The sequence below is a fragment of the Aspergillus oryzae genome, chromosome 1 (assembly GCF_000184455.2).
Source record: "Aspergillus oryzae RIB40 DNA, chromosome 1".
Lineage (NCBI taxonomy): Eukaryota > Fungi > Ascomycota > Eurotiomycetes > Eurotiales > Aspergillaceae > Aspergillus > Aspergillus oryzae.
In genome coordinates, this window is record NC_036435.1 from 3,424,191 (window position 1) to 3,450,638 (window position 26,448).

Consider the following 26,448-nt stretch of genomic DNA (forward strand, 5'->3'; position numbering starts at 1 on the left):
GCAAAGCCTTATAAGGGCAATGCTAATATTAAGTCCAGGGGCTTAGTTCACCCCGACCCGCCACAGCGACACCTACCCAGCCGTCGATCCGCGCAAATGTGACCTAAGTGGAAAGTACGTCTTCATAACAGGCGCGTCCAAAGGCATCGGACGGGCCACTGCGTTATCATATGCAAAAGCCGGCTGTGCTGGGATCGGGATCGGCGCATTACAACCATGATATATCTGTGAGATAATTTTACGATTCCATGGCAATCATGTATTTAGATCGGCCAGCTTCGCTCGCCTCTACTGAATGTTGACGCAAACACCTCAAATGCGACGGCAGCCTTCCGACTTGCAATCGTTGCACAGCGGCAAGCAAAGAATGCAACTACTTGCCCTCACGTCGGGGCCAAAAAAGGCGAGCTGCCGCATCCATTGAGCCCACAGCAGTCAGGCGGGCATTCGAATCTACCATCGAGAACCTCGCCGTAGTGGACTTTCCCACTCCCGGTAGATTGGCCAGTGTTACCAATCCGCACTGCGAGTCGGGACCCCTAGAGCGAGAACCGGCATCACACCTCGGCGTTATACAGGAAGCATCATTAACTAACACCCTACATGTTAGCGAAATTGTGACGGACCAGCCCACCGCTGCACCACCATTGAGCCAGATAGCCCCACGACGCTATCATGACGAAGGTCTTGTCAATTTGTTCTATGCGAATTTCCACTCAGCACATCCAATTTTGCTTCCTAGGTCTATGTACAACGAAGAGACGTATCCAGAGTCTCTACAGCTAGCCGTGCAGTTCGTCGATAGTCATTTCTCTACGACAACCTCGAGCGACTCGCTATGTACCGCCACAGCAGAGGCACTTCGAGACGATGACCAACAAGGCTTTCATCTTGTCCAAGCTCGATTGCTATTCGCAATAGCCCTCCATTCACGAAACGAAATCAGAGAGTCGGTCAGCGTGCTGGCTGATGCAGTTTCCCTAACCATCAACTTAGGAATGAATCGCAAAGACTTCTCCCAGAGGCACGGTAACACTGAGATTGAAGCAGAGAGCATTCGACGTACATGGTGGGAATTATACGTGATAGATGGCATAATGGCAGCACTCCAACGCAACCCCACCTTCCGCTGCCACACAATCAAAACCGAAGTCTTACTTCCCTGCGATGAGAACCTGTGTCACAATAATACCATCCCCGAGCCCTTCTCCATGGCCCAGTTCGACGCTCGGGTCTACGGTGATGAAGACCGGCCATTTTCCTCATTTACCTACCGCATCGATGCCGTACGTATCCTAGCGCGCGCGTCCTAGCCGTAGCATGGACGCATGAAGTCCATGAGAACCACATGAAAGCGATCGACAATGCCATTACAGCATGGTTTCACCATCTCCCCGACGGACAAGGACAGATAGACATGTTAGATCTCAACGATAGTGACGACGAGAAGCTCTTCCAGGCACACATGCTTATCAACTACGCCACCATGTATCTACACTTCCCACGCAGTGACTTAGCACCCGCCCTTCCAGCGGCCAGGGACGTGATCCGAGAGAGATTCCTCCTCCCAACTTCGAGTCAACATATGCATGCTCTAAAGACCATCTCGGCGTCCAAATGTCTCGGCAGCCTTGCCTCTTGCCCGTCTACTGTCAGGAAACATTCTCCTTTCTTTATCTGCTGTGTCGTGTTCATTATCATTGTGCAGCTTTCTGCATGTGCTGCGAATCGCCCGGGTAGCTATGACAAGCATTGGGATCAAATAAAGCTCATTATGGGTGTGCTCAAGACCTTGGGGAGGATGTGAGGCTTGGCTCATGCTACATTGAAGAAAATCAAGCGCATGACGGCGGAGGTTTTTCGTGACGTTGCAACATATCCTGAGGATCAAATAGATGATTCGAGAGATAGTGGTGTTGGAGTGAGTGATACTTCTGTCGAAATACAACTCGGGGAGTTGCCTTCGATGGATATGCTCTATTGGGCGGATTATGAGCTTACTTGAAGGCGAGGAATATGGGATATGGATATACCCTTTAGAACGAGAACAGAGAACTTCTTAATGAATCTATGACTTGCGAAATTATTTGGTATTTCTCAATAATTGGAGAGCATCATCTGCATAGCGCGCGAATAGTGTTCCTCTGTGTTAACATCTATAATCCCTGATTAAAATATGTATTACTTGATAAAAGAAAATAGTGGAATGAATATACTAGAAGGCCTGGGTTGTTAGGGCACAAATTCCTTATCGATAGGACGATAGGCGACCGATAAGGAAACGATAGGGGACTGATAGGGCTCAAGTTCTCTTACTTCTTAGCGACAATTAGCCCCGATCGATGATCGCCGGATATTTAGTGCTTAACTTAGTGCTTATTTCAAGGTTTTGAATATGTCTATAGGAGTATTACATACAGCCATTCGCCATGGTCTCACCTCGCTACAAACGTGTCGCTCTCGTTGGCGGCGGTCCCGCCGGTCTGGCAGCTATACGAGAACTCGTCCAAGAGCAATGCTTCGATTATATCCGTGTATTCGAGCGCAAGGACCGCGTTGGAGAAATATGGTCTGCTTTCAACCTCTTTTCTGCAATCAATGATAGTGCAGATTTTAGCAAAGTACAAATCCAAGACTGATATATAACTTCAATACTACAAGGCATACGAACCCCAGCCGGACATATCTCGGCCCTCCTACCCTGACGCCGAGAGACAGTCTCCCATACCGGAGAATCTACCATAACTGACATAGTCGGCAAAAGAGAAGCCAGGGCTACGAAGCCCCATTTACGAAACTCTCGATACAAACGCCGGTGCAAGAACGATGGCAGCTGTATTCGCGGATTTGGTAAGATTATCTTCGCAACGGGGTATAAGCTGTCATATCCCGTTCTGCCGTTCGAGGCAGTAACAGCAAGAAACCAGCTATTAGGTTCTGTCAACATATATCTAGGGTTGGAGGTCCGTCTCTCACGGTGATAGGCCAGGTATGGATTATTGCCTTTGTTCCAGGGGTGTATATCGCTAACACAGTCTAACCTTTATTGCTTCGTTAGATTCGTGCAGATATTACCTTTCATATATTCGAGTATCCAGCCAAAGCTGTGGCGCGAGTTTTTTGCCGGGCGTTCAGGAGGACTACCTGAAATTGAGGAGCAGGGCCGGTGGGATAAGGAACGGCTGGAATGTAAGGGCCCCACGGAGCTATTTCATGAGGTTAAACCGGATTTTGCTGAGTATTATGGGTGGCTTAGGGAGCTGGCTGGAGTTGGGGAGTGTGTTGATGGACTTGGGCTGCCAGAGTTTCAACCACATTGGGTTGATAGTGATCTGGAGATTCTCTTTGCGAAAAGCAAGTATTGGGGCACTCTTAGATCAAGACGTGAGAGCTTAGGATACCCCAGACAATCACTTTAGTAGGCCAAGCCACTGAGAAAATGTCCGTTTGAGCAGCCACATAGACATGCGAATAGATGGATGCTATCACCCAGTCCCGGAATAGGAGCGACGCTTTGCCGTAGTGATACTCATATACAATTTGGCTTGTTTCAGTTTCGGTCCATTCCCCTACCGCAAAGAAGGTAAGGGCTCTGTGAGGCCTTCTTTTGCATCCAGTGATTTTCTTGGAAGGCCACAGTGCAGAGATGGCAGCAAATAAAGGCCTGAGAAAAAACATTGCTGAGAAAATGATTGTCACTCAAGTAAGTCTCAAATTTAACAGCTCGAAAAAGTACAATTCTCCCGAAGCTGGCAACTATATAAAAGTATTCTGCGCTCCTTATCTCCAACATAACCATATTCCCTCAGATAACTTGCAACAATATACAACAACAACAACAACAACAACAACAACAACAACAACAACAACAACAACAACAACAAAGAAAATGAAAAAGAAGAAAGAAGAAAGAAGAAGGGATCTTATGACCTGCATCTAATGCTCGATAACACAAGTCACCTTGCAGACCCTTGAGCGCCCTTTTCTCTCTCCCTCGACTCCACCGTCAATCACATGATGCCATGGCCCACGGCTGCTACTGAAGATAGTAGCCTATGGAAAGATTTGGGTCTGGGGTCGTCTTGTGGTGTAGAACTACGCCTTCCCCTATCACTTTCAAGCCATGAAGTGCTTATACAAGACAAGATCATCCAGGATGCACAGGATACCTCACATCTTGTGACATATCTGGCCACCTTTCTACTCCCTAGACCTGGAGACAATGGCCATCGTAGGGTTCTGGTGTTACCGTTAATGGGCCCATGTCTTTCCTGGCAAGTCCTGGAAAAGACATCCATGGCAACTCGCATGTTCGCTGCTCGGCAATTACTAGAGGCTTTAGAAAATCTACACAACGCCGGAATTGTGCATCGCGGTAAGCTAAATATATCCCCTATCTTTTTTCCCTATTATATATAAACTGAGATTTTGATAGACTTGAATGAGAAGAACTGTATGTGGGGGATCACTCCTCTTCACGATCTTAGCAGGAGTGCTAAATACGAAGTACACGGTCGGCCACTGAAGGAGGTTATACCAGTTGTCGATCTCTGGAAACAGGGAGAGCTTGTTGGGCCTCTTAAGATCCCTGAGAACTTACGTACAGAGAAATCCTATCTTGGAGACTTCGGTTTGGCAGTGAAAGTTAATACTCCTGTAACTCATAAAGGCTATCCGCCTATGAAATTTTGCTCCCCAGATCGTCTTCATGGAAAACACCCAAGTTTTGCCTGCGATATGTGGAGTTATATGGTTATTTTTGGAGTGCTTTATCTCAACGGCTATTCTCCTTTCTCTACCGTTGCTCATGGCGGAGTGATAAGCGATATTGTTAGGTCTCTTGGTCCACTGCCTGAGCAGTGGAAAGGCCTTTACGTTTACCCTGGAGGCGGCCTTGATTCCTGGTATGATCAGAGCAAAACACCCGAACCAAATCGTAACCTTGCGTCCACAATTGCATACTTTCGTGCAGACGCAGATCCAGTTGAGCGAGAGCTTGTTCATTCCATTATGTTAAAGATATTCACTTACTGTCCAGAGAAACGTCTGACTGCAACACAGCTTCTGCAGGATCCTTCATTAGAGCTCTCATGGAAAAATATGGCTGTTGATTTACATATTCCCTATTCGTTCTAGCGTCGTTTAATTTATGAAGCCGAGGTCTTTCCTCTCCGCATTCTGCGCTCTTATCTCTCTTCCCCGCAACACTCATCCTTATTCTACAATTTTGCAATATACTACTTTCATTCAAGAGATTTTCTCAAGCAAATTACACCTGCACGTTGATTTATATACCATCTCGCAATGCCTCTAGACACCATATATCTAACCCGACATGGCGTAGGTATACCTCCATCTCAACCCCACCCCCACCAAGCAACGTAAGGAACTAAGCAAGACCAAACAACAGCATCGTCTAAATTGGACAATCGACTATAAAACAGGCGAATACAAGTCCCAATTCCCAACACCGACCGGCAACCCCGCAGACCCAACCCTAACCTCGCACGGTGTGCGCCAATCGCTAGAGCTCGCAGAGCACCTAATCAGCCCAGAGTTCTATCCGAAACCCTTTCGGATATACTCAAGCCCATTCTACCGGTGTCTGCAGACGATCCAGCCATCTGTTGAGGCCCTGAAGGAGAGACATAACTCCACGCCTTCGAGTGAAACAGGTATAGACCGAAATGCGGACCTGGATGTGAGGATCGAAAATGGAGTCGGGTAATTGATATCATTGCTGTAACGTATTGCTGGTAAAGCTAACATATGTTGATAGAGAGTGGTTCGGTCCAACCTCTTTCTTTGATCACCCTTCCCCTGCATCGCCCGGTACTCTCAAGACCCATTTTCCAACACTCCTTGCCTCGGACCCTGAAGCCAATTACAACCCGCATCTCCTACCCTCTACCCGCGGTGAAACGATTGCGCAACTTCACGACAGAGTAGCTACGGCATTGGCGGGGATTATTGCGGATGTTGATGCAGAAATCAATGCATTGGAAGCATCCCAGCCGCCGTCGGAACGCACTAGTAAGGCGATACTAATTTGTGCACATGCGGCTCCGTTGATTGCTATGGGGCGGGTTTTGACAGGAAACATGCCGGACGATGCTGATGAAGAGGACTTTAAGGTTTTCACGGCGGGTCTAAGTACATTTGTCCGAAGGAAGACAACACCGGCTGGCGATGGTAGCGCAGAGCGGCGGGAGTTGGCGCCAGGAACGAGAGTTATTCGATCTGGGACGGTTGTACCAGGTTGGCAAGATGGGAAGGGAGTTAGTGGGGGGTGGGACTGTGTTGTGAATGGGGATTGTAGCTTTTTGAGTGGAGGCGCTGAGAGGGGGTGGTAAGTTGATCAATTGTCCTGTTTTCTCTGCGGTTTGGATTCCCAATCCTAACACTTTTTTTCCATCACAGGCACTTTAACGGGGAAGAGTCATTTGATACCGGTCCCATGGCTCCATCTTCAGCTTTGCCTACGTCGAGTCAAGATACGTCGACGGAAATGCCAAGCACGAAGCTGTGATCCTGACCTTTATGATTAGTGATATTTCTGCGCATTGCTGTAGGCCCGTTTAGAGGGTGCTAATAAATACGCACAATAGACAATATACCAGAATATAGACTCTCAAGCTTGTCTAATTGTAAGGTTTCAGATCACCATCTTTTAAATCCGTCCGTAAGGATCTACGCTAATTCCAACGCTACTTTAACGCCAGCTATGTACAACACTAACGCAACAGATAATGGAAATAGATAAATGAAGCGACAGGAGTGGTTACCTTGCGTCGTGTTCATTTCCACGGGGTATTGAGGCACCAGCTCCGTCTTCAGTAGCAGGGTTGGTTACAGACGACTCTGGGCGGGAAGTTGGATTTTCTTCCTGGTTCTGCTGCTCCTGCTCAGTTACCCCTTCGCCGTTGCTAGCTTCTTCCTGTCTACGCCGTTCCTCCTCCTCTTCTCCTGCGCGCTCTGCATTCCGAGCGGCCTCGGCTGCATTGCGCACCTCGACATGCCTCTCCCCAACTCCCGGCACCAGGCTAGCAACAAATAGTGCCAAAGATCGCTCTACTCTTCGAAGGTTATGGCGCAATCCCGTTGGGGCGGCAGCTCGGTTATCTCCGGGCTGGTTTGCATATCCCGAGCTACCCGCGGCATCTGTGCCTTGAGGGCGCGGCGGCACGTGTTCATCGGCAGAAAAGTGTATCAGCCCTTCAAGGTGTCGTTGAAGTGGTGAAATAATCATCCCGTACAATTGGCGCGGGACACTGGTTTCCGACAGGAGGGATATAATGACAGCTAAGGTCACCAACAGGACTCGCGACCAAGTGCCTGGCTCGCTAAACATATAGCAAAAGAAGTACAGTCGAACAAACAGCCAAATGCGTCGTATGCTCCGGGCGAACCCCACGGGCTCGTTATTGCCCAGTCTTTGATTAAGGACTGCTTGACGAACGGCATTCTCCATGACGGCAGCGTTTGGATTGGGATGCGCCTGGGGCGGATGACTAGTAGCCTGTGACGCATGCGCCGCGCGAATTGCGCTCAGTGACGATTCGATTGACCTCGCTGCACCGGGAGAGCTAACTAGAGCCTGGTATCCATTTGGCGACGAGAGAAGATATAAGGGGGCCTGTCCGTGTCCATCGTTCGCAGGACTGTCAAGCATATTGTGCTGCATGGATGCGGTGGCCCTAGACTGGCTTACGCGGAGCTGATCTGCGCGGGTGTATATGTTGAAGACCCGAGTGAGCAAGGCTTCTATAGAGCCGTCGCGTTCAGACAAAGGGTTTCTATACTGATCATCAAGAATATCGAACAATTGTGACCGAATGCGAATCACCTGGTCCATCGGAGGCGCGATGCCTCGATTGAGTTGGTCTTCGCATAGCGCAATTTGCGGTCGTAGTATGTGCAGACGTAGTCTAGTATCTTGAGCTAAACTAGCACTGAGGCCTGACGGTTGGGACGACATTGTTGACGTTGACGTTGACGTGGTCGTGGTCGTGGTCGTTGAAGATTGGAATGGTGTCATACGCTGCCAGGGAAATTGTTGGGTATGTTCGGCTCCCTGCTGATCTGATAGGGGCGAGCCACCTCGCTCCCGCAGTTCGATTTGGCGGCGGATAGTTTCGATATTACGTCGCAGAGCTAGCCCAATATCTGCTTCGCTAGGACCCATTGGTCCTCGGTACCTCACTTCTTGCCCATGTTGCATTGGGTATGGCGGAGCAGATCGGCTAGGTGCAAAAAGATGGTCTGGTGAAGGCATGCCGGCGGGTGCTTGATACTGAGGTGATGGCGAAGGTCTGGGGGAAGTCGCCACATGGGATGGTAGAGGAGCCGGTGGAAGAACGAGATGCATGGAGAATTCGGCGCCCTAATAGACATATCTAGGTTAACAACTACTCGTGGACACGCCAACCAAAACAAAGGGTCATCGTGACACTCACATTTGTAGGCTCTAACACCTTTTGCAAAGTCCAGTCATCATCAGAGATGGGCTTTCCACGATATATCAATCTTTGGGTCTCCGGGGGCGGCCTATTGGGAATCGATTGGGATATTCGGGCCTTGAGGCCAGCGATAGTGATGGAAGGTACCAGATCATTGAATGTAAAGCGATTAGGAGGAGGAAGCGATGGGCACAGCACATGCAAAATAAAGGCTTGTGTTCCACTGGTCGCGTTTGAATTCGACAATGAGTTGTCTGACGGGGCTGAACTGGAAGTCATCTTCGTATAGTCTTATTCCCAATGTAGATGTAATCATAACATAAAGTAATTGCTCACGCGCTTACAAGCGCAGTGTCAGGCTCGAGAATGATCCGGAGGTTTAAATTGATATTAGACAAATCTAGAAGATGGGGTATTATTCAAGAGGATGTTATGCGGAAGAAGTGAGTTGACAACGGAGCTAGTTCACTGCCACAGCGACTTGGTATACTCCCCTGATAAGGCGCATATAAAGGTGGCCCGAGTTACAATGGTGGCCTTTTCCGCAGGCGGGCAGGGGTCAGCACGTAGTTATAGGATCTCCACCATGGATTAGTGGCACATATATGTTATCCTGGTAATAGCAATCACACCGAAGTCAAAAATAGGGGAGAATAAATCCAGAACATGTCTCTGCGCTCCAGAAGTGAAGTAGAAAGCACCAAGAACACTGTCCGGTTGAAGCCGTTTCTGTGACGGCTCATTCTGCCGGGCGGTGAAAATGATCTGCAGCATGATGCAAAAGCACGAGATTTGAGGGGGAAAGACCTCGGTCTCCTTTGTTGCTCACTGACGTTTAGGAACTTCAGTGTTTTCGTGCCGACGGTTACTACTCCCCACCAGGGGCGTTAAATATGGAGTAAGCAGCATTATGACATTGTATCTTACCAGCCGTTCTGTGCTTCGCCGGAACTTGGGAGACTCCCGTCTCGGGGAGAATACTGGATTGATGAAGATGGTGGCCTTGAGGACGTCTGCTGGACGTAAAGCCAGTGCTAGGCAATTCTCAAAATCATGGAAACAATACCAAAACCAAAACAACCAAGAGAACCCAGCGCCGAAGGGCTTCGGATCCCGACTACGATTTGCGCTCCGAAACACCAAGGTGGAATGGTATCCGATCCCGATAGGACTCGGCATTGGTCTCCTGGGTATACTCCATTTTTACAAGTCGCAAAGAGCCGAACGGGAACGCCGAGAAAGAGAAGCGGAAGATGAGATTATAAACCCTCCTCCTCGACATAGGATCAGACCAAGCGGGCCATGGCAGGTTCAGATCATGTCGACCCTACCACTAAAAGCAATCTCACGGCTATGGGGCCGCTTTAATGAGCTTGAGCTTCCTGTTTTCCTTCGCGCTCCTGGATTCAAGCTCTATTCATGGGTCTTTGGTGTCAACTTGGATGAAGTAGAACAGCCGGATCTACGCACCTACCCGAACCTGGCGGCCTTCTTCTATCGCAGATTGAAGCCCGGTGCCCGGCCCTTAGATCCCGATACCCGTGCGATTATCTCGCCATCGGATGGACGTATTCTTCAGTTCGGTCTGATCGAACGTGGTGAAGTAGAACAGGTCAAGGGAGTTACATACAGTTTGGATGCACTTCTGGGGGCAGCTACACCTTCACATGCGGACCATTCCAAGAAGTTCATCGATCACTCAACAGAACCTTCGCAGAAAGATGCAGCTGACATGGCAGCCGATGAGGAATTTGCCACAATGAATGGCATTCCTTACACGCTACCAACTCTCTTCGCTGGTGACCAGGGCGGCGCAAGGAAGCGCTCAGCATCGTTGGACGCCTCAACAGGATCAAAGGCGGCCGCAGAAGCCGAAGTCAAGGCTGATCTGGCTCGTGGGGACGGCGCTCCATGGTATGCGCCGAAACCCAAGTCGAATAATGCACTTTACTACGTCGTGATCTACCTCGCACCTGGCGATTATCACCGTTTCCACTCCCCTGTGCCTTGGGTGGTCGAGAGCCGCCGACACTTTGCGGGTGAGCTGTACTCCGTCTCGCCATACCTGCAGCGTCACCTTCCTGGACTCTTCACTCTCAACGAGCGGGTTGTCCTTCTGGGACGTTGGCGCTGGGGATTCTTCAGTTATACCCCCGTTGGTGCTACCAATGTGGGCTCTATCAAGGTGAACTTCGACTCCGAGCTGCGCACGAACAGCCTCACCACAGACACCGCCGCAGATATGGCGGCAGCTCTCGCTGCTAAGCGAGGTGAGCAGTATCCCGGTTTCGTTGAGGCAACCTACCTGCACGCCAGCAGGACCCTCGGAGGCCATCCGCTCCAGAGGGGAGAGGAAATGGGAGGGTTCCAACTAGGCAGTACGATTGTCCTGGTCTTCGAGGCTCCCATGGGCACCCGTAAGTCGTTCGACGCGGGATATCAAGAAGGAAAACGTGAGGGTGGGTGGAACTGGACCATCGAGATGGGTCAACGCATCAAGGTCGGTGAGAAACTGGGGTATGTGGACACCGAACAGTGAAATGCTGGGCTATACATCACTGGAGGTATCACACCCGGTCTGACCAGGAGTTATACATCTTATTAATGAGGCTGCTTTCTTCATGTATTTTTGGGTTGTTTCTGTATCATACCACTCTTCAGACATTTCGCTATATAGCATAGACAGCGCGATTTCAACAGGAAGCGCACCCAGCAAAAAAAGCATTGAAATTAGATATTATGAATGGGTCATATACTTGTTTTTTTTTTCTACAACCTTTATACTAGTTTGGCATGAGCCAAAGATGGCACGTGATAGCGCGGAGCAGCGACGCGAAAGATGAAGCTTATCAAAGTAACCCATTACACGAGATACAGCTACATTCCTCAATTAAACCAAGAAATGAGTCCCTGAACATAAATCTCACCAACTAACTCTACACAACTCGAACTATCCCACCCTACAATGCCTCGCCATCATCTCCTCCGCCGACACCCACACCCCACTGCTCCAGAAGAATCCCCCTCCGAGTCCACTCAACCACGTCCAAGTAGATCACGACTGGGCCAACATGCAGCGGGACAGTCTCAATTCCAGACACCACCGTCGCAGGGTATTCCCCAGCTACATCCTTCATCGGGACCCATCGAGCCGGTCGAATCAGCGCATCCAGCCGCCGCCGCCCAAGCGGCTCTCTTCTCCCTATTTGGCCGAGGAGTCGCAGGACGTCCACGGACACAGTTGATGGAAGACGACGAGGAAGAAGACGACAGTCAATTCGAAGATGAAGACGAGCACGACGAATACAACTCGCAAGAGAACGCAGATCACGAAGCTCAACTCTCCGAAGAAGACATGGAGGGGATAGTCGAGGACGACCTGGAGGTAATAGACGAAGACGAAGATGAGATCATGCACGATCGAGGTAAACTACTATGATCCAAACCCCACCTACAAAATTCCTCATGGCCCTTCCCAGCTCTACCCCAGAGCAAAACCACTACAGACATGCGAGAAAAAGAACAATAGCTAACACCTACCACAGCAAGATCGCCATCCCCGCTCCCCAGCAACCTCCGCGAAATCTCCTCTCTCGCTTCATGGACCGTCTCGACCCATAAACCCGGCTGTGGCGTCTCGGCCCTACGACACCCCTCGCCGACGCAGTACTGGCAATCCGACGGCCCCCAGCCGCACACGCTCACTCTGCACTTCTTCAAGCTGGTCGCGGTGGTCAAAATCCGGGTGTACCTCGACTTTGACCTAGACGAGAGTTACACCCCCACGAAGATGACGTTTCTCGCCGGTATGGGCGGGAACGACCTGGTCGAGTTTGCGACGTGGGAAGATGAGACGCCGTGCGGATGGGTTGATGTACCATTAGAAGGCGTGGGGGGACGAGACGGAGGATGGGTGCGGAAGAAGCGGCGGAATCGAGCGCGGAAAGGCGGCAAGGGGAAGTCCTCGGCGTGGCCGGACTATATGTTTTCTGATACGGAGAATCCGGCGGAGTTCAACCTGGCTGCGTATGAAGATGACGATGAGGAAACTGCTATCGAAGACGACGAGGACGATCCGTACGCGGGGAGTGTGCTTAAGGCGATGGTGATCCAGATGCGTGTGATGGAGAATCATCAGAATGGTAAGGATACGCATGTGCGCGGGTTCCAGGTCTTTGCGCGGGATGATGAGCGTCGGCGGATTGGCAATGCGCCGTCTGCTTCTGCTGATGGGAGGATTCGGAGGCACAGTATGCGGAAGTCGCTTCGTGGGGCGGCGGATGATGGGACCGATGGGCGTGGTGTCCATGGGGATACAGACCCGGATAAGGTTGCTGCTCTGGAAGAGCCGGATTGGATGGGGGAGCCTGTCATTCGGTAGGGGACGAGGGAGCGCATTGCTGCTAGGAACTTTATCAGACCCTAGTGTTTTATGATTGGTGGTCTCATATATAGGTATGGATCACGGGCATGGGGAGCATTAAGGCTAGGTTGGTATTCGGAGTTCCGGTTGTTAAGATACCCATCTTTCGTTGTATCGGTTCCATGGTGCATTGGAGGATATTGAACTTGGCATTACACGTTATACGGATTATTTTCATGGAGCATCGAGGGGTCTGGGAATCAAAAGCGAATTAATTCAAATATTTGTCATCTATAAGTTATTCAGAAGGTCATATCTCATTGGGCATAGAGCCTAAATTTGTAACTTTTCCCCATTCATCCTTCCATATCCCATTATTCGGTCTCATTTACTTCAAAAGCTTCTCCAATTCGGCAGCAACAGCATCACCAACCTCGGCGGTGGTAGCCTTACCGCCGATGTCACCAGTGCGGACACCGGACTCGATAACGTTGCTGACGGCCTGCTCAATGGCGCGGGCCTCGGCAAACAGACCGAAAGAGTACTGCATCATCATAGCGACGGACAGAATGGCGGCGACAGGGTTAACAATGCCCTTTCCGGCAATGTCAGGGGCAGAGCCTTTCCCCACGTCAGTATATACCCAAGTTATGGAAGCAGTGCGGAACATAGAACATACCGTGAATAGGCTCATAGATACCGTTAACCTTGCTATTTCCATCAGGGATACCGCTCAAACTAGCACTGGGAAGCAAGCCCAGAGATCCAGGGATAACGCTAGCCTCATCACTAATGATATCACCGAACAGGTTGCTGGTAACAACAATACCGTTCAGCTGGCGGGGGTTCTTCACCATGATCATAGCGGCGGAGTCGATAAGCTGGTGCTCGATCTTCAACTGGGGGAACTCCTTGGCCATAACCTCGGTGACAACCTTACGCCACAAACGGCTAGTAGCCAGGACGTTGGCCTTGTCCAAACTCCACACAGGAAGAGGGGGGTCGTGCTGCAGGGCAAGGTGAGCGGCCAGACGGATGATACGCTCGATTTCAGCGCGCGAGTAGGGCTCTGTGTCCATTGCATATCCGCTGCCATCGTCTTCCTTGCGCTCACCGAAGTATATACCGCCCGTCAGTTCACGGATGATATTGAAGTTAACACCGCGGCAGACGTCGGCGCGGAGGGGAGAGCTCTCAACGAGGGAGGGTGCGGCGAAGTTGCAGGGGCGCAGGTTGCCGAAGGTGCCCATTTCTTTACGGAGCTTTAGAATACCCTGTTCGGGGCGGACGGCGCCGGTGCCCCATTTCTAGTCTCGTGTTAGATTATTTTGCTTAGGCTGTATTTGAATTGTTGGGGTGTGCCATACCGGTCCACCGATGGCACCCAAGAGAACAGCATCAGCGTTCTTAGCTGCGTTCAAGGCTTCGTCGGTCAAGGGAGATCCTGTGGCATCAATTGACGCCTGTATAATCAGTAAGCCATATGCCAATGCCAAAGGGTATCCCAGAGGACAAAAGTGCAAACGTACTCCTCCCAGCAAGTGGTCTTGAAGGTTGAAAGTAACATCGCAGTTCTTCTCAACAGCACGGAGGACCTAACAATCGACAAATCTCATGGTTAGTATATGCTAGACCAATCCTTCTCAGGTCCTCCAAGAGGTCGAATTGTGGTCGAGGTTGCTTACCTTGATGGCCTCAGCGGTGACCTATGAACGTTAGTCAGTATACGGACGCTCAGAAATGTACAGCATATTTATTCAGTGGCTCACCTCCGGACCGCAGTGGTCTCCGCCAAAGACGACGATGTTGTAAGAAGACATTATGAAGCAGCTGTCTGAGTACAATGGACTATAACACTGACGAGAGACCAAGCTCAAAGACCGAAAGCATCGAGAGTTATATGGCGATGAGGGGTGGATCTCGAGTCACCCCGCGCGCCGACACCGGAGCCGCAGTCGGACTTCCCCGTGATTAACCGCCGCCTCATGCAACTGCAACTGCAACGCTAGTAGGATCATGCGAATTACTAAGGGAGTCCAGCATTTTCAACTGTTTTTATATTATTTCCTGATCACTGCAATCATTCATAGAAAGCAATTGTATGTCCACTAATACAGAGAGCCAAATTAAAATCTTTAAAACATGTCAGAGACAGCCTGAGAGAAAGAAGAACAGAAAAATGAAGTTTATAAAGAGACAAAAAGAAATGAAAGATGAGAAGCAAAGAAAAAAAGGGGGGGGTGCAAATAGGTAGCCCCTAATAAAGACAACAGTCGAAGCAATTATAAGTCATGAAAATGGGTCTGTCCCGCAATGGTCTGCACAGACCTATAAATCCATAATTTCCTCCCAACTGAAACATATCTTCCGCAAAAGGCATCATAGAAAGGGAACCAGGTGGTAAAGGAGAAGAGGAGACAAAGAACCGGGGCAGCTTTCCACTGCCCCAAAAAATTAACCAGGCACTAAAGCCATGCAAGCGTAGCGATGTCAATCAGGTCCTGGCGGTAGTAACGCCCCCCAAGGCTAGGTGAGAAAGAGCCGTGATTTCACTGGCCGCCAGGTACCCGACAACTGCGCCGGAGGCCTAGTTTTTCTTACCTCGCAGCGCCCGGCGGTTGGCCATGTCACCTTCAACCAGCCAGTTGCTAGCTTTGACAAGCTGCACCACGTTGATGATTTGCTTTAGAGCCATAACGGGAGCCGAGATTCCGGTGATGATCCAAGGCCAGGTGCTGTCAATCTTGTTGGCCCTAGCCATCTCCAACGCGCCAGCGCTCCATGGACTAGCGAACGAGTCAGTCGAGACCGGCTGTGCAGCGTCGGCTCCGGAGCCTGGAACGGGTTGAAGAAGGGATGGAGACAAAATAGGGGACGAGAACGAAAGAAGGTAGAGGCCAATGAAAAAAAGCTCATTAAGAGCACAGCAGATGAACAGAACAGTCTGTAAGCATGATCAGTATGGGACTTCTTATATGCTGGATATAGCCCACCTTGCTATTGTAGTACTGATACAGGATCCAGCTCCTGCTAGAATCGATCTTCTTGTGACTTTGACCAGACCCGCCCATGCTGAGGGTAGCATACATGTGCATGTAATGGCTGGTCATATCCAAGGCAATCAGACTCTGAAAGACAATAGACCAGCGAGGCCACGCCGAACTCAGGAACACCAGCAAGCACGCAGTTGTACAGCGGTCTGTCACCATATCCAGAACCGCGCCGAAGGTGGTGGACTGGTTGAAGTAGCGTGCTGCATATCCGTCTAGGGCATCCAGCAAACAAGACACACTGTAAAGAAGGGAGCACGTTCGCGGATGCAGCGGCATATAGTACAGCGAAGCCATTGTCAAGACAACCCGTAAATATCCTAATCCCGCGCCACCGGTAAGCATCTGTTCGGAACATCGTGAAATAATGACAAGGCGGGAAGAAGCTCCTTACCAATAAGGTTAGGGGCAAACAAATATACATTCTCCTTCACTTCCTTCTTGCTCGGAGTTCTGGTCTTCCTTGGCGATTTTTCCACTGTGCCATTGCCAGCCGGCGACTCATTACTATCCGACTGAGCGGCCAAGGCGGCCTGTTGTCTTCTTGTGCGGGCACCCATTTTTGATTCAGTGTACACAGTGACGGACTTGGCGACCGGGCGATCCCAAGAGATAAGGGGTCGTATAAGGGTTTTGGTAGCACTAAAGCTAGTAAACCACGCTGGCGCGAAGGTCGAACGGGAGTGACAATCGGTGGATTATGGAGGGAGCGGACGATACGCGGTGTGTTCGCTATCTGAAAGTATACGGCAATCTGCAAATGATACCGGGAAGTAATACGTTAGTCAAAGCTATACATGTCATAACCACCCCTGTGGGGAGACAGGTACAATGGCGATATGATTATGCAGCGTAGTTTTCCAGGAGAACTCTGCAAAAACACGTACCTAATTAACGCAAGTTTGACAACGCGTCCCGAAGTCGAGCGGGGAACTGTACGGAGCCAGAGGATTTAGCGGTTGAGGCGAATGCAGCAGTATCAATAAAAGCTCGTGGGAGATGTTGGTAATCTATCAATCGAGGTCGGAGTGTTAGTTGATCAGGAGATCTCCGGGGAAAGATTTCCAAATTGGCCATGTGTGTCGTTTTGGCGATAAGGTTGATAAGCCACCAACTACTAGTTGAAGTAGCGGCTGTAGTTCGACTCGTGCGGTTACTTACGCTCTGGAATCCCTCCACCCCGTTAGAGTGATGGATAGACTATCTTGGAAGTGGATTGCGACTTAGTTCATGAACGGAGGACAGCGACCCTTCAAGAATGGAAATAAAAAGAAAAAAAGTTTGGTTGTCCAGATTTTGCTCAACAATGGTATTAAGTAAGTTAGTAGGTAGGAAGGGAGGACTTTTCGGGCGGGAGGCTCGGAATTGGTTCGTGGGTCAAAGCTTTCGGGTTCCAAAGAAAAAGGAGAAAGCTGTCCCAATGCGGTCATTCTCCAGAGTGTAGAACAGATACATCGTATATATACTTAGAGTACGGAGTATACTCTCTACTACAAAACTAACTATACTGCGTACTCATACCGCAGGGGGAACACAGACTTATCTGTATTACCTTGGTATTTATAGTAGGACTGCTTTACCTATATAGCAAGTAGTACGGAGTACAGCAGTCACTACCTATAGCTGGAAGTGGCAACTTAAAGAGGATGTAGTTCCAGAGTTGGCTATGACGGGTATCTTTCAATCGATTGCCGAAGGCAGCCAAAGGGCTTGAGACAAATGAAAACGTGCCCGTTTGTGTTTCTAGGCTGAACTTGAGTCAGGAAACCTATTTATAAACCCACTCTCTTTGTTACTCTTGGCCGGTGAGCTGGTCAAAATGACACAGTGAATTCCATTCACTTTAGGTACAGTATACAGTTTAGCTCCATGATATGATGTTGATGCCCCACTTGGTGTCTCATACAACAGAATATAGTCTTGGTTATTTGTGTTGCTTTATTAGCTGAACATTGTTTCCTACAAACATTGATATAGGTATTCCCTTCTGTGTTGTTAAGATATTTTCTCTCAGAGTCTACCTTTATTCCAACCTTGAGCTTCTCTCATTGTTCAACAATTAATCCAAGCCTAAACATCATCAGTTGCGATCTGTCTTCCCATCTACTTTCTGCTGTGCTTTTGATATCTGGTGGACTCTAGCTCAGATGGCAATCGAAAAACTCTACTATGCTGCTGATCCAGGTAGCCTGCAAGAATTGACCCGTGCAGATGTGGTTAAACAGCTCCAGATTCGCGTAAAAGCAACTCAAGAAAGGCTGGAAGAGGTTGAAGCGGCCCTCAACCGCTGCCGTGAATACAGTGCACAGGATATCGAGACTATCAGCAGGCAGCGTGTCAGAATTCTTGATCTAGAAGACTTGGTCCGGAAACAGAAGACCACAATCAGCAACCAGAGCAAAGCCATTGCAGACCCCAAGAGGGTTCGCATGTTGCAGTCAACTATTCCTATGCCAATATTTCCTCTCACTCCCACTCAACAGCGCCCTATCGTAAGGTCTCCGAGTTCAAGCACCCCCTCGTCAGCGAGCTCTTACTCTCCAAGTGTGCACACTCTCCCTCCTCCCGCGTTTGACCTACCTGCTAGCACTCCACAGGGCAAACTTCTGAGTCTGGGAGAGAACTCCAAGACGTCACTTAGCTGCAAGAGGGGTAGTCTTCCGATGAGCATTTGTTCTCTAGGTTCTTCATTCGATACCGAAACAGTAATTCGGCTGATCTCGACCAGACTTCAGAGCCTCTTCTCAAGGACGCAGAAATTTGGCCACATGTATACTAATTTCCCTAGCATTCAATTTGACAGTCAGCTGAACCCGCGGGTTAAGGAATATGTCATGAGTATCTCGAATAAGATCCATGCGTCAACATTGCTAGGAAATCCATGCACTAGGCCGTGCGTGGTTGCAAAAGCAATTAACTTTTACCTCGTCCACGAGATCTTGCAGCCCACAGTCGTCAAAGGGTTCGACGCTCAGGTGGATGTGGAAATCAACCAGATACAGGAGCACCTAACCATAGGTATGTTGAGTAACCTCCAGCTCCCCTTTGCAGAGATTAATGATAAGATATAGAAACCCCTGCGGTGGTCCGCCATTCGCTGCTCATTGCGATAGCACATCACATCCAGACCGTGGTAAATAAACCGGAATTTTCCGAATGTAACAAAAACAACACCCACTCTTATATGGAAAAGCTGTGGCTACTGATAGGTCCCCTTACTCATGATCCCTTGAACCAATACCAAGTGGTCTGGATGGATCTCCAGGACATCTTAACCGAGGCGCAGGCGCTCGCGATAGATTTATATTCGTTACCATTCGAATATAGCTTCAGGTTTCCTGCGGTGAACGAAATATTCGAGCCCGGTACAATGGTTAATTGTGACCAATTTGTTGGCGGAATCCCTCAGGCGCTGAGGAAGGACAACACCCTTGTTCGTCTAGGAGTTACCCCAATCATTAGTATTAGTGATAATTCCACAAGTCCTGCTGACGTCAGGCTGGTAGGCCTTGCGAAGGTACTGCTGCGTCCTCCCCCAAGACGCTATACTCAGCTTATCAGTGAGATGCGTGCTAAGTGAGTGCCGGTCCGGGAAAGTGCTCTTGATTTCCTTCTATTCTTGAATTTTCACCGCATCTTGGGGCTGCATAAAGATGAGAGAAAACGGAGTAATACAGGTTTGAAGATGGCAATGGCTTAGGAGAGAGGAAATAGCTTGTTGGTTAAGAATAGAGTAAATGAATTGGACCAAGTGGTTTAGGCTTTCAGCGGTGTGATGATGTCAATAGTTGCAGTTCAGGATTGAGGGATTGGTTGTTGGAAGTGACCGATGGCGTTATGGTGGAGTCCACGAGAGAATTTCAAGGATCTGGGGTGAGGCAAAAGAATAGTCCGGGTGAAATTCGGCCCCAATGATAACATGCCACACATTGCTGTTGATCCGATCCTTAAGAGAGAGTGATAAGTAAGATACTCCATGGGGTAAGTGAAGGGCAACGTCGATAAGGGAGATAAGAAGGATTTAGTCTAAGAAAGTGCCGTTGCATTTCTCCGTCGCAATTGCGCTCGGGCCGCAAAATCATCAATCCCCGCGGTTTCCCGATCAAGTCCTCTCAGCTTTTTTACATACTCCCTACTCTCAGGCGTGAATTTACCTTTTCCCCATATCTTCAATTCGTCAATGCCTCGACCTTCATGAATCTAACTCCTGCGAAGCGGGTCACAGTCCAGGTCCGGACTCTGGCTGATCGTCGCAGTATGTATATCTTTAACCCTTGCACAACCATCCCTAGGGCTTATCTCCGAAGTGTCCATGCTGACGATCACACGTCGCTGAATCTGGTTCCCACATGAGCTCTGGTGAACGTTGACTGATTTCATATGCTTCTAAGTTTCTCTTATTCTACCAAGGCGTTGCTACACGTCGAATCCCGCAAATGCTGTTGCCAACGACAACCGGGCAACCAAGAGGCCTGAATTTCACGACTACTTTGTTACACATTTACCATCTTCCTCTCTTCATCCAGATCCCCGAGCGCCAGTAAACTCCTTCTACAAACTTCCTCGCTCCGCCTCCGTTCCTCATACCGGAGAGTCATCTCACCCCCCAGCCTCCTTCCAGCCGCTGGTCGACCGGGAGACGACTGTCGTCCGCATCCCTCTTCGCAGCGCGAAACACCACTTCGGCGCATCTACTTCCCGTGGGACTCGTCCGGAGAATGAAGATACATATCAAGCTGGTGTGATCGACATTCCTGCATTTGCGAAGCGCCCCCCTGCGTCCCTAACGATCAAACGATCGGGTGCCAATGGAATCCCTGCAACTCGGGAGAGTCAAGGGGCGGAGACTGCTAGTGGCGATCCACAGGTATTCTATTTCGCAGTATTCGACGGCCACGGGGGAAACGAATGTAGCACGTTTCTACAGCACACGCTTCATGAGTACATACAGGATTCAGCAGCGACATTCGAGCTCCAGTCCAGTCTGAAGAAAAACCGGGATGGCCATTATTCTAAGGACACAGAGCCGTCCACTGGAGATTTGCCTATTCTGCAGGACGCCAACTCGCAACGAATCGGGGAACTAGAAAAACACCTCGTCCGAGATTGGCGAACCCTAGTCGGAGGGTACTTCAAGAGATTTGTACCTCCTCACTTCTCACATATTGGGAAAGGTGCCCGTGGTGAGCCAAAGGCACTGTCCGACCTACCCGAAGGTGTTACCATTGAAGAGGTCCTCGAATACGCCTTTCTCCGTACCGATCTGGAGTTTGTGTCGGCACAAGCGGCGAAACAAGGCGATGAATTGGAGAATGTGGGTCACCCTTTATACCAGGACAATATCCTCTACGGCCGTGATCGTACGCCATCTCTACATATCGGGGGAGCGAAACGGTTCAAGGGAGGTAGCACCGCTAGCGTCGCGCTCATATCTACCCCAACGCCTACCCCTTTCTGGCATCCGTCTAGCCCGTCTAGTCTGTTGGTATCCCATGTCGGCGACACCCGGATACTGTTGTGCTCTACAGAGACAGGCGATGCCATTCCACTGACTTCCAACCACCATCCGTCGTCACCGATTGAGGCGAGTCGCTTACGACGATATGCCACTACATTTGTGACTGACTCGTTTGGAGAAGAGCGCATGAGCGGATTGGCCAACACGCGAGCCTTTGGTGATGTTCAATCGAAACGGATTGGCGTATCAGCCGAGCCAGAGCTCCGAAGAATTGAGATGGCACCTGCGGAGTACTCATTCTTGGTCCTCATGTCTGATGGCATCAGTGGAACGCTCAGTGACCAAGAAGTCGTTGACATCGTCAAGGAGGCTAGGACTCCCGAGCAGGGGTCTCGGGATGTGGTCAACTTTGCGAATGAAGTGACTAAGGAGGGAGACAACGCTACCTGCCTCGTCGTCCGACTAGGTGGTTGGGAACGACGACTTGAAGGCGGTTTGGGAAGCCTGGGAACGAAGGAATCTCGAGAATGGCGCCGACAAGAAGCGACTGATCCGCGTCGGTCGCGGCGATGACCGTGAGTAAGTACTCAATGCTCACTTAAGGATATGTAAATATTGTTCTTATTATTACTTCTTTTACTTTGATGAGCTTTGGCCCTCTGGTCATACTGTACATATATATCAAACATTCACAATACATCGCCATCTCGATCTGTGTCAGTTCCAACCTAATACAACCTAAAGTGGAGCAGATCAAGTTACGAGGAACAGGCTATGAGGATCTGACTAGTGCTGACGGCCACATCATAGTTTGCAACGCAATGCCTACATCACCACCCACTTAGAATAAAGCCCCCAAGCCGTATCGGCTTTGAATCCGCCGCAAAACCCGACCCAAGCCCCAATAAAGTATATATATAAACACAAATACAAGAAAGCTCATCCCTAGACCACGTTACGGAGTATACTCCATCCTAAATACACCATTTCATTCAGGAGAAAAATAAAAATCCAAATTTAATACCAGTACCCCAACCACAATGACTTCAGACACAGCCCCAACACCCCTAACCCTCTACCGCGGCCTCCCAGGCACAGGAATCTACAGCTGGTCCCCATTCGTAATCAAACTGGAAGCCCGTCTGCGGTTCGCCGGTATACCCTACCGCGTGGAAGCCGGCTCAATGCGCAACGCACCCCGAGGCAAAGTGCCCTACATCTCCATCCCGGCAGAGATCCTGTACGAGGACGGAAGCCATCCAGCTCCTCCAGTCGTTATGGGCGATTCAACCATGATTACGAAGACATTTATCGAGAAGGGGTTAACGAACGATTTCAACGCGAAGCTTTCGGGATCGCAGAAGCTCCAGGATATGGGGTTGATAGCCTTATTGGAGGATAAGTTGTATTGGTATAATGTATGTGTTCATTATCATCAATTCTCTATTTGGATGGGTGGATGGAATCTTTCATGACTTGAACATGTGGAAATATGACATTTTGTGCTGATTCTGGAACTAGGCATACGAAAAATGGGTGCTGAATTACTATACCATGCGGGATGTGATTCTGGCTGCGTTGCCTTGGCCTGTTCGGGTCGTGGTAGGTCTCATGGTCTACAACAAAGTCACACGTACTCTTACCGGCCAGGGGACGATGCTCTTCTCGACGGAGGAGATCGGGTCCTTGGGCGCCGAGATCTGGGAGCGTATCAATGGTGCGCTTGTTGAGGCGAGATCGCGACATGGAGGACAGGGTCCGTTCTGGGTTTTGGGTGGTGAGGAACCTACTGAGGCTGATGCGGCGCTTTTTGGGTTTATTGTTTCCGGGTTGGTTTGTTATGCGTATGTTTTTCTTTTCCTCTTCCTCTTCCTCTTCCTCTTTATTCTGTGTCCCTTGCGTGATACGTTGCTGATGCTGTTTCGTTGGCTGTAGGGCGCCGAATACGCAGAAACTTATTCGAGAATATCCGGTGGTGGTGGATTATGCTCGGCAGATTCACGATAAATATTTCCCTGACTACGCGCTTTGGGCGTGAAGGTTCACATCGAGTGCCTAACGACTTCATCATGCAGGTGATGGGGAACCAAGAAGCAGTTTCTTCCAGGCCAAGCATGGACCTCATGGTGAACGGAGGGTTGTTTATGGCATAAACTTACACAGACCCGTTGATATCCAACGCGTTTTATCGCACATTTAACTGATGACATGTATCAAAGTGCATGCCTGTGGGAGTTTCAGAGAATGAGAGGACCTAAATACTGCAAAACTACAGAGGTTTCATTGCGCTAATGCACTGTACAAATCCCTATAAACAAATCATTGCACAACAAGCCTTGTGGCCTATAAAAAGCAATACGTCAAAAAATGGCACCTACCAGGGGTAGTAGTGTCATCAAAGCCAAGCACCATGTCGAAGTAGGTGTAATGGTTCGGAGTTAGACGGTGGTTCCGTCAAAGATAATCGCACCTAATATCACGCTATTAGATGAAATACCTACTAAGATGTAAGCTTTCGTAGGTGCTGATGGGTCGAGCACTAGATCGCCTTGGTTCGAGAGAACAAACTGCTGTAAACAGCGTCGACAACCGGTTGTGCAGTGATCTGTTTGCCGCCGAAAAATCGTCCATTCAGGCCTTTGATGGCGTTCTCACCACCTTGGACGCGGTCGAACTTCAAGTAGATATCACCTTGTGAGTTAGGATCTAGTGCAATGTGAACAACATGGCCATATTTTTCTTCGCACTCAGCGCGGACGTCATCCTCTAGCTCTTTAATCCAGCTTTCACCTTCTTCTCTGTATACATTGTTAGAGTCCATAGCTTGCAAAGATGTTTTATAGGGGTCAACTTACTCGCCAGGATCAAACATATTACGAAGCATAACACACCGACTTGCCATGTTGACATTGACAGGTAATGGCTTGGTTTCTGTTTTAGGGCGAAGCACTTTCTGCTTATCGTCGGCGGACGACTCTGAGGGTTCATCTGTTCTTGCAAGTTTCCTCATCAATGCGTCCCTACTATAGTTGTTGAAGTTTACCCCAGCAACATCCGTATCATCCAAAGCACTAGCACCGGCTCCTTTTTCAGAATCCCGGCCACCAGCACGGTCGAAGTTGCTAGTACCACCAGCCTGGATACCACGGCCTCCATGGCCCGAGAACGAAGAGCCCTGGAAATTTTGTTGGTTTGCACCTTGGCTCTGCAATCGTTGAGCACTCGAGTCAGGGGTGAACTTATCGTTGCCAAGGCCAACGCGGATTGCTCGACCAGCAAGGTCAAACCCGTTCATTTTTTCTAGTGCCTCCCGAGCTTGATTGGGATCACGGAACCTAGAAGATACCAGTTAACAACAAAAGCACCATGAAAGAAGAAAGGGCTGACACATACTGGACAAAACCATAACCTCTGCTTCTACCGGTTTCATCCTTCTGAAGCTGGACGAACTCGAGCTCACCAAACGGCTCAAAAACATTCTGGAGGTCATTTTCAGTGATGCTGAAATGGATGTTACCCACGTACAACCTGTGAAATGGAGCTGCGTGGTTGTTGCCACTGCTGGCATCTGGATTGCGAGCCTGACGATTCTTTTCCGCTTCAGTTAACTGTGCGATGATTGGAATTCCTAGAAGCTTCTGTCCCGTAAGTTGAATAGCAGGAGCAACGGAATCTTCGTTCTTAAATTCGACATAACCGACACTAGACAATTGTTAGGTCACCGGCATACCTTCAATGGTAAATTTGACACTCACCCTTTAGACCGACCACTAACACGATCCTTGACAATCTGAGCTTCTTTAACTGGTCCAACTTTCTCGAAGAAAGCAATCAATTCTTTTGTTCTCAGACGTGCCGCAAGCTGCTGTACAAAGATGGTACGTCTATCGCGCTCATCCTCGTTGAGCTCCGGAGTCCTTTCGCGACTGGGGCTACGTCTGCGAGTCTCTCGTTCACGGCGAGAGCGTCGGTCATCATCCCTCTCTTCTCGACGGGCACGACCTGAAGGGCGGTAATAGCGGTCATCATTAGGAGATCGAGATCGAGTGCGGGCCCGCCCGCCGCCGCGGTAATAGTCACCGCCAGACCGGTAGTCATCACCGTAGCGTTCACGTCGAGATCGACGGCGATCACTCTCGCGGCTCCTGCTCCTCTTTCTGCTTCTATGGCTTCCGTTAGCACTGCCATGTTCGCTTCTCGGACTCTTCATGTCTTCATCTCCATCGGCGTCACGACGTCGGTCCCGGCTGCGGTCCCGGCGTCTACGATCTTTGTCTCGTGAGCGGTCGCGGTCCCGGCGGTCACTACTATCGGCTTTGGAGCGGTCATCGCGTTCCTGAGACTGTCGTGCATCTTGTGGTGGTGCTGCGGCGGCTGTGGACTCAAGTAGAGCCTCGACATCGAGACCTGACATATTGACGATATGTTGATAACTCTCCCCTGGATGAAGCTGAATGGAAAGGAGAAAAGGAAGATCGTGCGGGATGGATTAAGGTCACTTTTAGCTTGGTTAGATGGTGACGGCAGATCAGGCTAGACTTGAGCGAACCCTTCGTTTCACAGTCTAGTTCCAGATAGAGCGTCCCTGCTCCTAAGTACAAGATTTAATCGTTGTGGAGTTTGATTAATGGTCAAGAAGAAAGGGGTTATCGAGGTTCAAGAGTCGTAAAAGTGGTACGAGATAACAGGCAAGGTTGGGGGGAAATGAAAAGCGGCCTACATCACGTGGTGCATCTTGGCATTGCCTCCGAACAATTTTCTGAATGAACCATAGAAACGTCGCCACGAACACGGTCACTTAATCTTAATTGCCTGTAAACACGCCTCTCATGGTGAATGTATGATGTATTAGGTGCTATTATCATGTACAATCGTATAAACACTATTTCACAAAACGGCCTCGCCAAAGACCATGACCATAAGATGTATGGAAAGAATCAAGGTCCTGCAATAGCAAATGACCGAATTCACTGTACATGAAGCAGATTAGGGCAGAATAAGAACCAAGCATTCGAAATCCTAAGATTTCAGAGACAAACATGAATGGAAAGACTGGGCGGCAACAAGCCTCGGCATGACTTCGTACTTAGTAAGATTGAGATGAACGCAAACCCACAT

The 26,448-nt window shown here is 49.5% G+C and overlaps 10 protein-coding genes across 10 annotated transcripts; 6 read left to right on the forward strand and 4 right to left on the reverse strand.

The window, feature by feature from the left end:
• Nucleotides 1-248: 248 nt before the first annotated feature.
• Nucleotides 249-1,807, forward strand: AO090005001130 (fungal specific transcription factor domain-containing protein; the record flags this gene model as incomplete). The annotated part of the gene is made up of 3 exons (XM_023233096.1): nucleotides 249-259; nucleotides 329-1,290; nucleotides 1,314-1,807. The coding sequence occupies 3 exons, from the start codon at nucleotides 249-251 to the stop codon at nucleotides 1,805-1,807; spliced, it is 1,467 nt and encodes a 488-aa protein (XP_023089233.1).
• Nucleotides 1,808-4,017: 2,210 nt separating this feature from the next.
• AO090005001128 (uncharacterized protein) lies at nucleotides 4,018-5,136 on the forward strand (the record flags this gene model as incomplete). The annotated part of the gene is made up of 2 exons (XM_001818045.1): nucleotides 4,018-4,375; nucleotides 4,436-5,136. The coding sequence occupies 2 exons, from the start codon at nucleotides 4,018-4,020 to the stop codon at nucleotides 5,134-5,136; spliced, it is 1,059 nt and encodes a 352-aa protein (XP_001818097.1).
• Nucleotides 5,137-6,544: 1,408 nt separating this feature from the next.
• On the reverse strand, nucleotides 6,545-8,738 carry AO090005001126 (uncharacterized protein; the record flags this gene model as incomplete). The annotated part of the gene is made up of 3 exons (XM_023233104.1): nucleotides 6,545-6,566; nucleotides 6,786-8,383; nucleotides 8,457-8,738. 3 exons carry the CDS (start codon nucleotides 8,736-8,738, stop codon nucleotides 6,545-6,547), a joined length of 1,902 nt encoding a protein of 633 aa, XP_023089232.1.
• Nucleotides 8,739-9,369: 631 nt separating this feature from the next.
• On the forward strand, nucleotides 9,370-10,998 carry AO090005001124 (phosphatidylserine decarboxylase 1; the record flags this gene model as incomplete). Its single annotated transcript, XM_001818043.3, has 1 exon — nucleotides 9,370-10,998. The coding sequence occupies one exon, from the start codon at nucleotides 9,370-9,372 to the stop codon at nucleotides 10,996-10,998; it is 1,629 nt and encodes a 542-aa protein (XP_001818095.1).
• Nucleotides 10,999-11,424: 426 nt separating this feature from the next.
• On the forward strand, nucleotides 11,425-12,840 carry AO090005001123 (anaphase promoting complex subunit DOC1; the record flags this gene model as incomplete). Its single annotated transcript, XM_001818042.3, has 2 exons — nucleotides 11,425-11,884; nucleotides 12,005-12,840. 2 exons carry the CDS (start codon nucleotides 11,425-11,427, stop codon nucleotides 12,838-12,840), a joined length of 1,296 nt encoding a protein of 431 aa, XP_001818094.1.
• Nucleotides 12,841-13,210: 370 nt separating this feature from the next.
• On the reverse strand, nucleotides 13,211-14,642 carry leu2A (3-isopropylmalate dehydrogenase LEU2; the record flags this gene model as incomplete). The annotated part of the gene is made up of 6 exons (XM_001818041.3): nucleotides 13,211-13,443; nucleotides 13,502-14,129; nucleotides 14,190-14,285; nucleotides 14,352-14,417; nucleotides 14,508-14,528; nucleotides 14,592-14,642. The coding sequence occupies 6 exons, from the start codon at nucleotides 14,640-14,642 to the stop codon at nucleotides 13,211-13,213; spliced, it is 1,095 nt and encodes a 364-aa protein (XP_001818093.1).
• A 767-nt stretch (nucleotides 14,643-15,409) lies between these two features.
• AO090005001121 (CDP-diacylglycerol--inositol 3-phosphatidyltransferase) lies at nucleotides 15,410-16,217 on the reverse strand (the record flags this gene model as incomplete). The annotated part of the gene is made up of 2 exons (XM_001818040.3): nucleotides 15,410-15,766; nucleotides 15,816-16,217. 2 exons carry the CDS (start codon nucleotides 16,215-16,217, stop codon nucleotides 15,410-15,412), a joined length of 759 nt encoding a protein of 252 aa, XP_001818092.3.
• A 1,802-nt stretch (nucleotides 16,218-18,019) lies between these two features.
• ptcA (type 2C protein phosphatase PTC6) lies at nucleotides 18,020-21,903 on the forward strand (the record flags this gene model as incomplete). The annotated part of the gene is made up of 2 exons (XM_023233130.1): nucleotides 18,020-18,364; nucleotides 20,341-21,903. 2 exons carry the CDS (start codon nucleotides 18,020-18,022, stop codon nucleotides 21,901-21,903), a joined length of 1,908 nt encoding a protein of 635 aa, XP_023089231.1.
• Nucleotides 21,904-22,370: 467 nt separating this feature from the next.
• AO090005001119 (glutathione S-transferase family protein) lies at nucleotides 22,371-23,368 on the forward strand (the record flags this gene model as incomplete). The annotated part of the gene is made up of 3 exons (XM_001818038.1): nucleotides 22,371-22,748; nucleotides 22,852-23,174; nucleotides 23,266-23,368. The coding sequence occupies 3 exons, from the start codon at nucleotides 22,371-22,373 to the stop codon at nucleotides 23,366-23,368; spliced, it is 804 nt and encodes a 267-aa protein (XP_001818090.1).
• Nucleotides 23,369-23,869: 501 nt separating this feature from the next.
• Nucleotides 23,870-25,744, reverse strand: AO090005001118 (putative RNA splicing factor (Pad-1); the record flags this gene model as incomplete). Its single annotated transcript, XM_001818037.3, has 4 exons — nucleotides 23,870-24,128; nucleotides 24,186-24,665; nucleotides 24,724-25,032; nucleotides 25,086-25,744. 4 exons carry the CDS (start codon nucleotides 25,742-25,744, stop codon nucleotides 23,870-23,872), a joined length of 1,707 nt encoding a protein of 568 aa, XP_001818089.1.
• Between the last annotated feature and the right edge of the window lie 704 nt (nucleotides 25,745-26,448).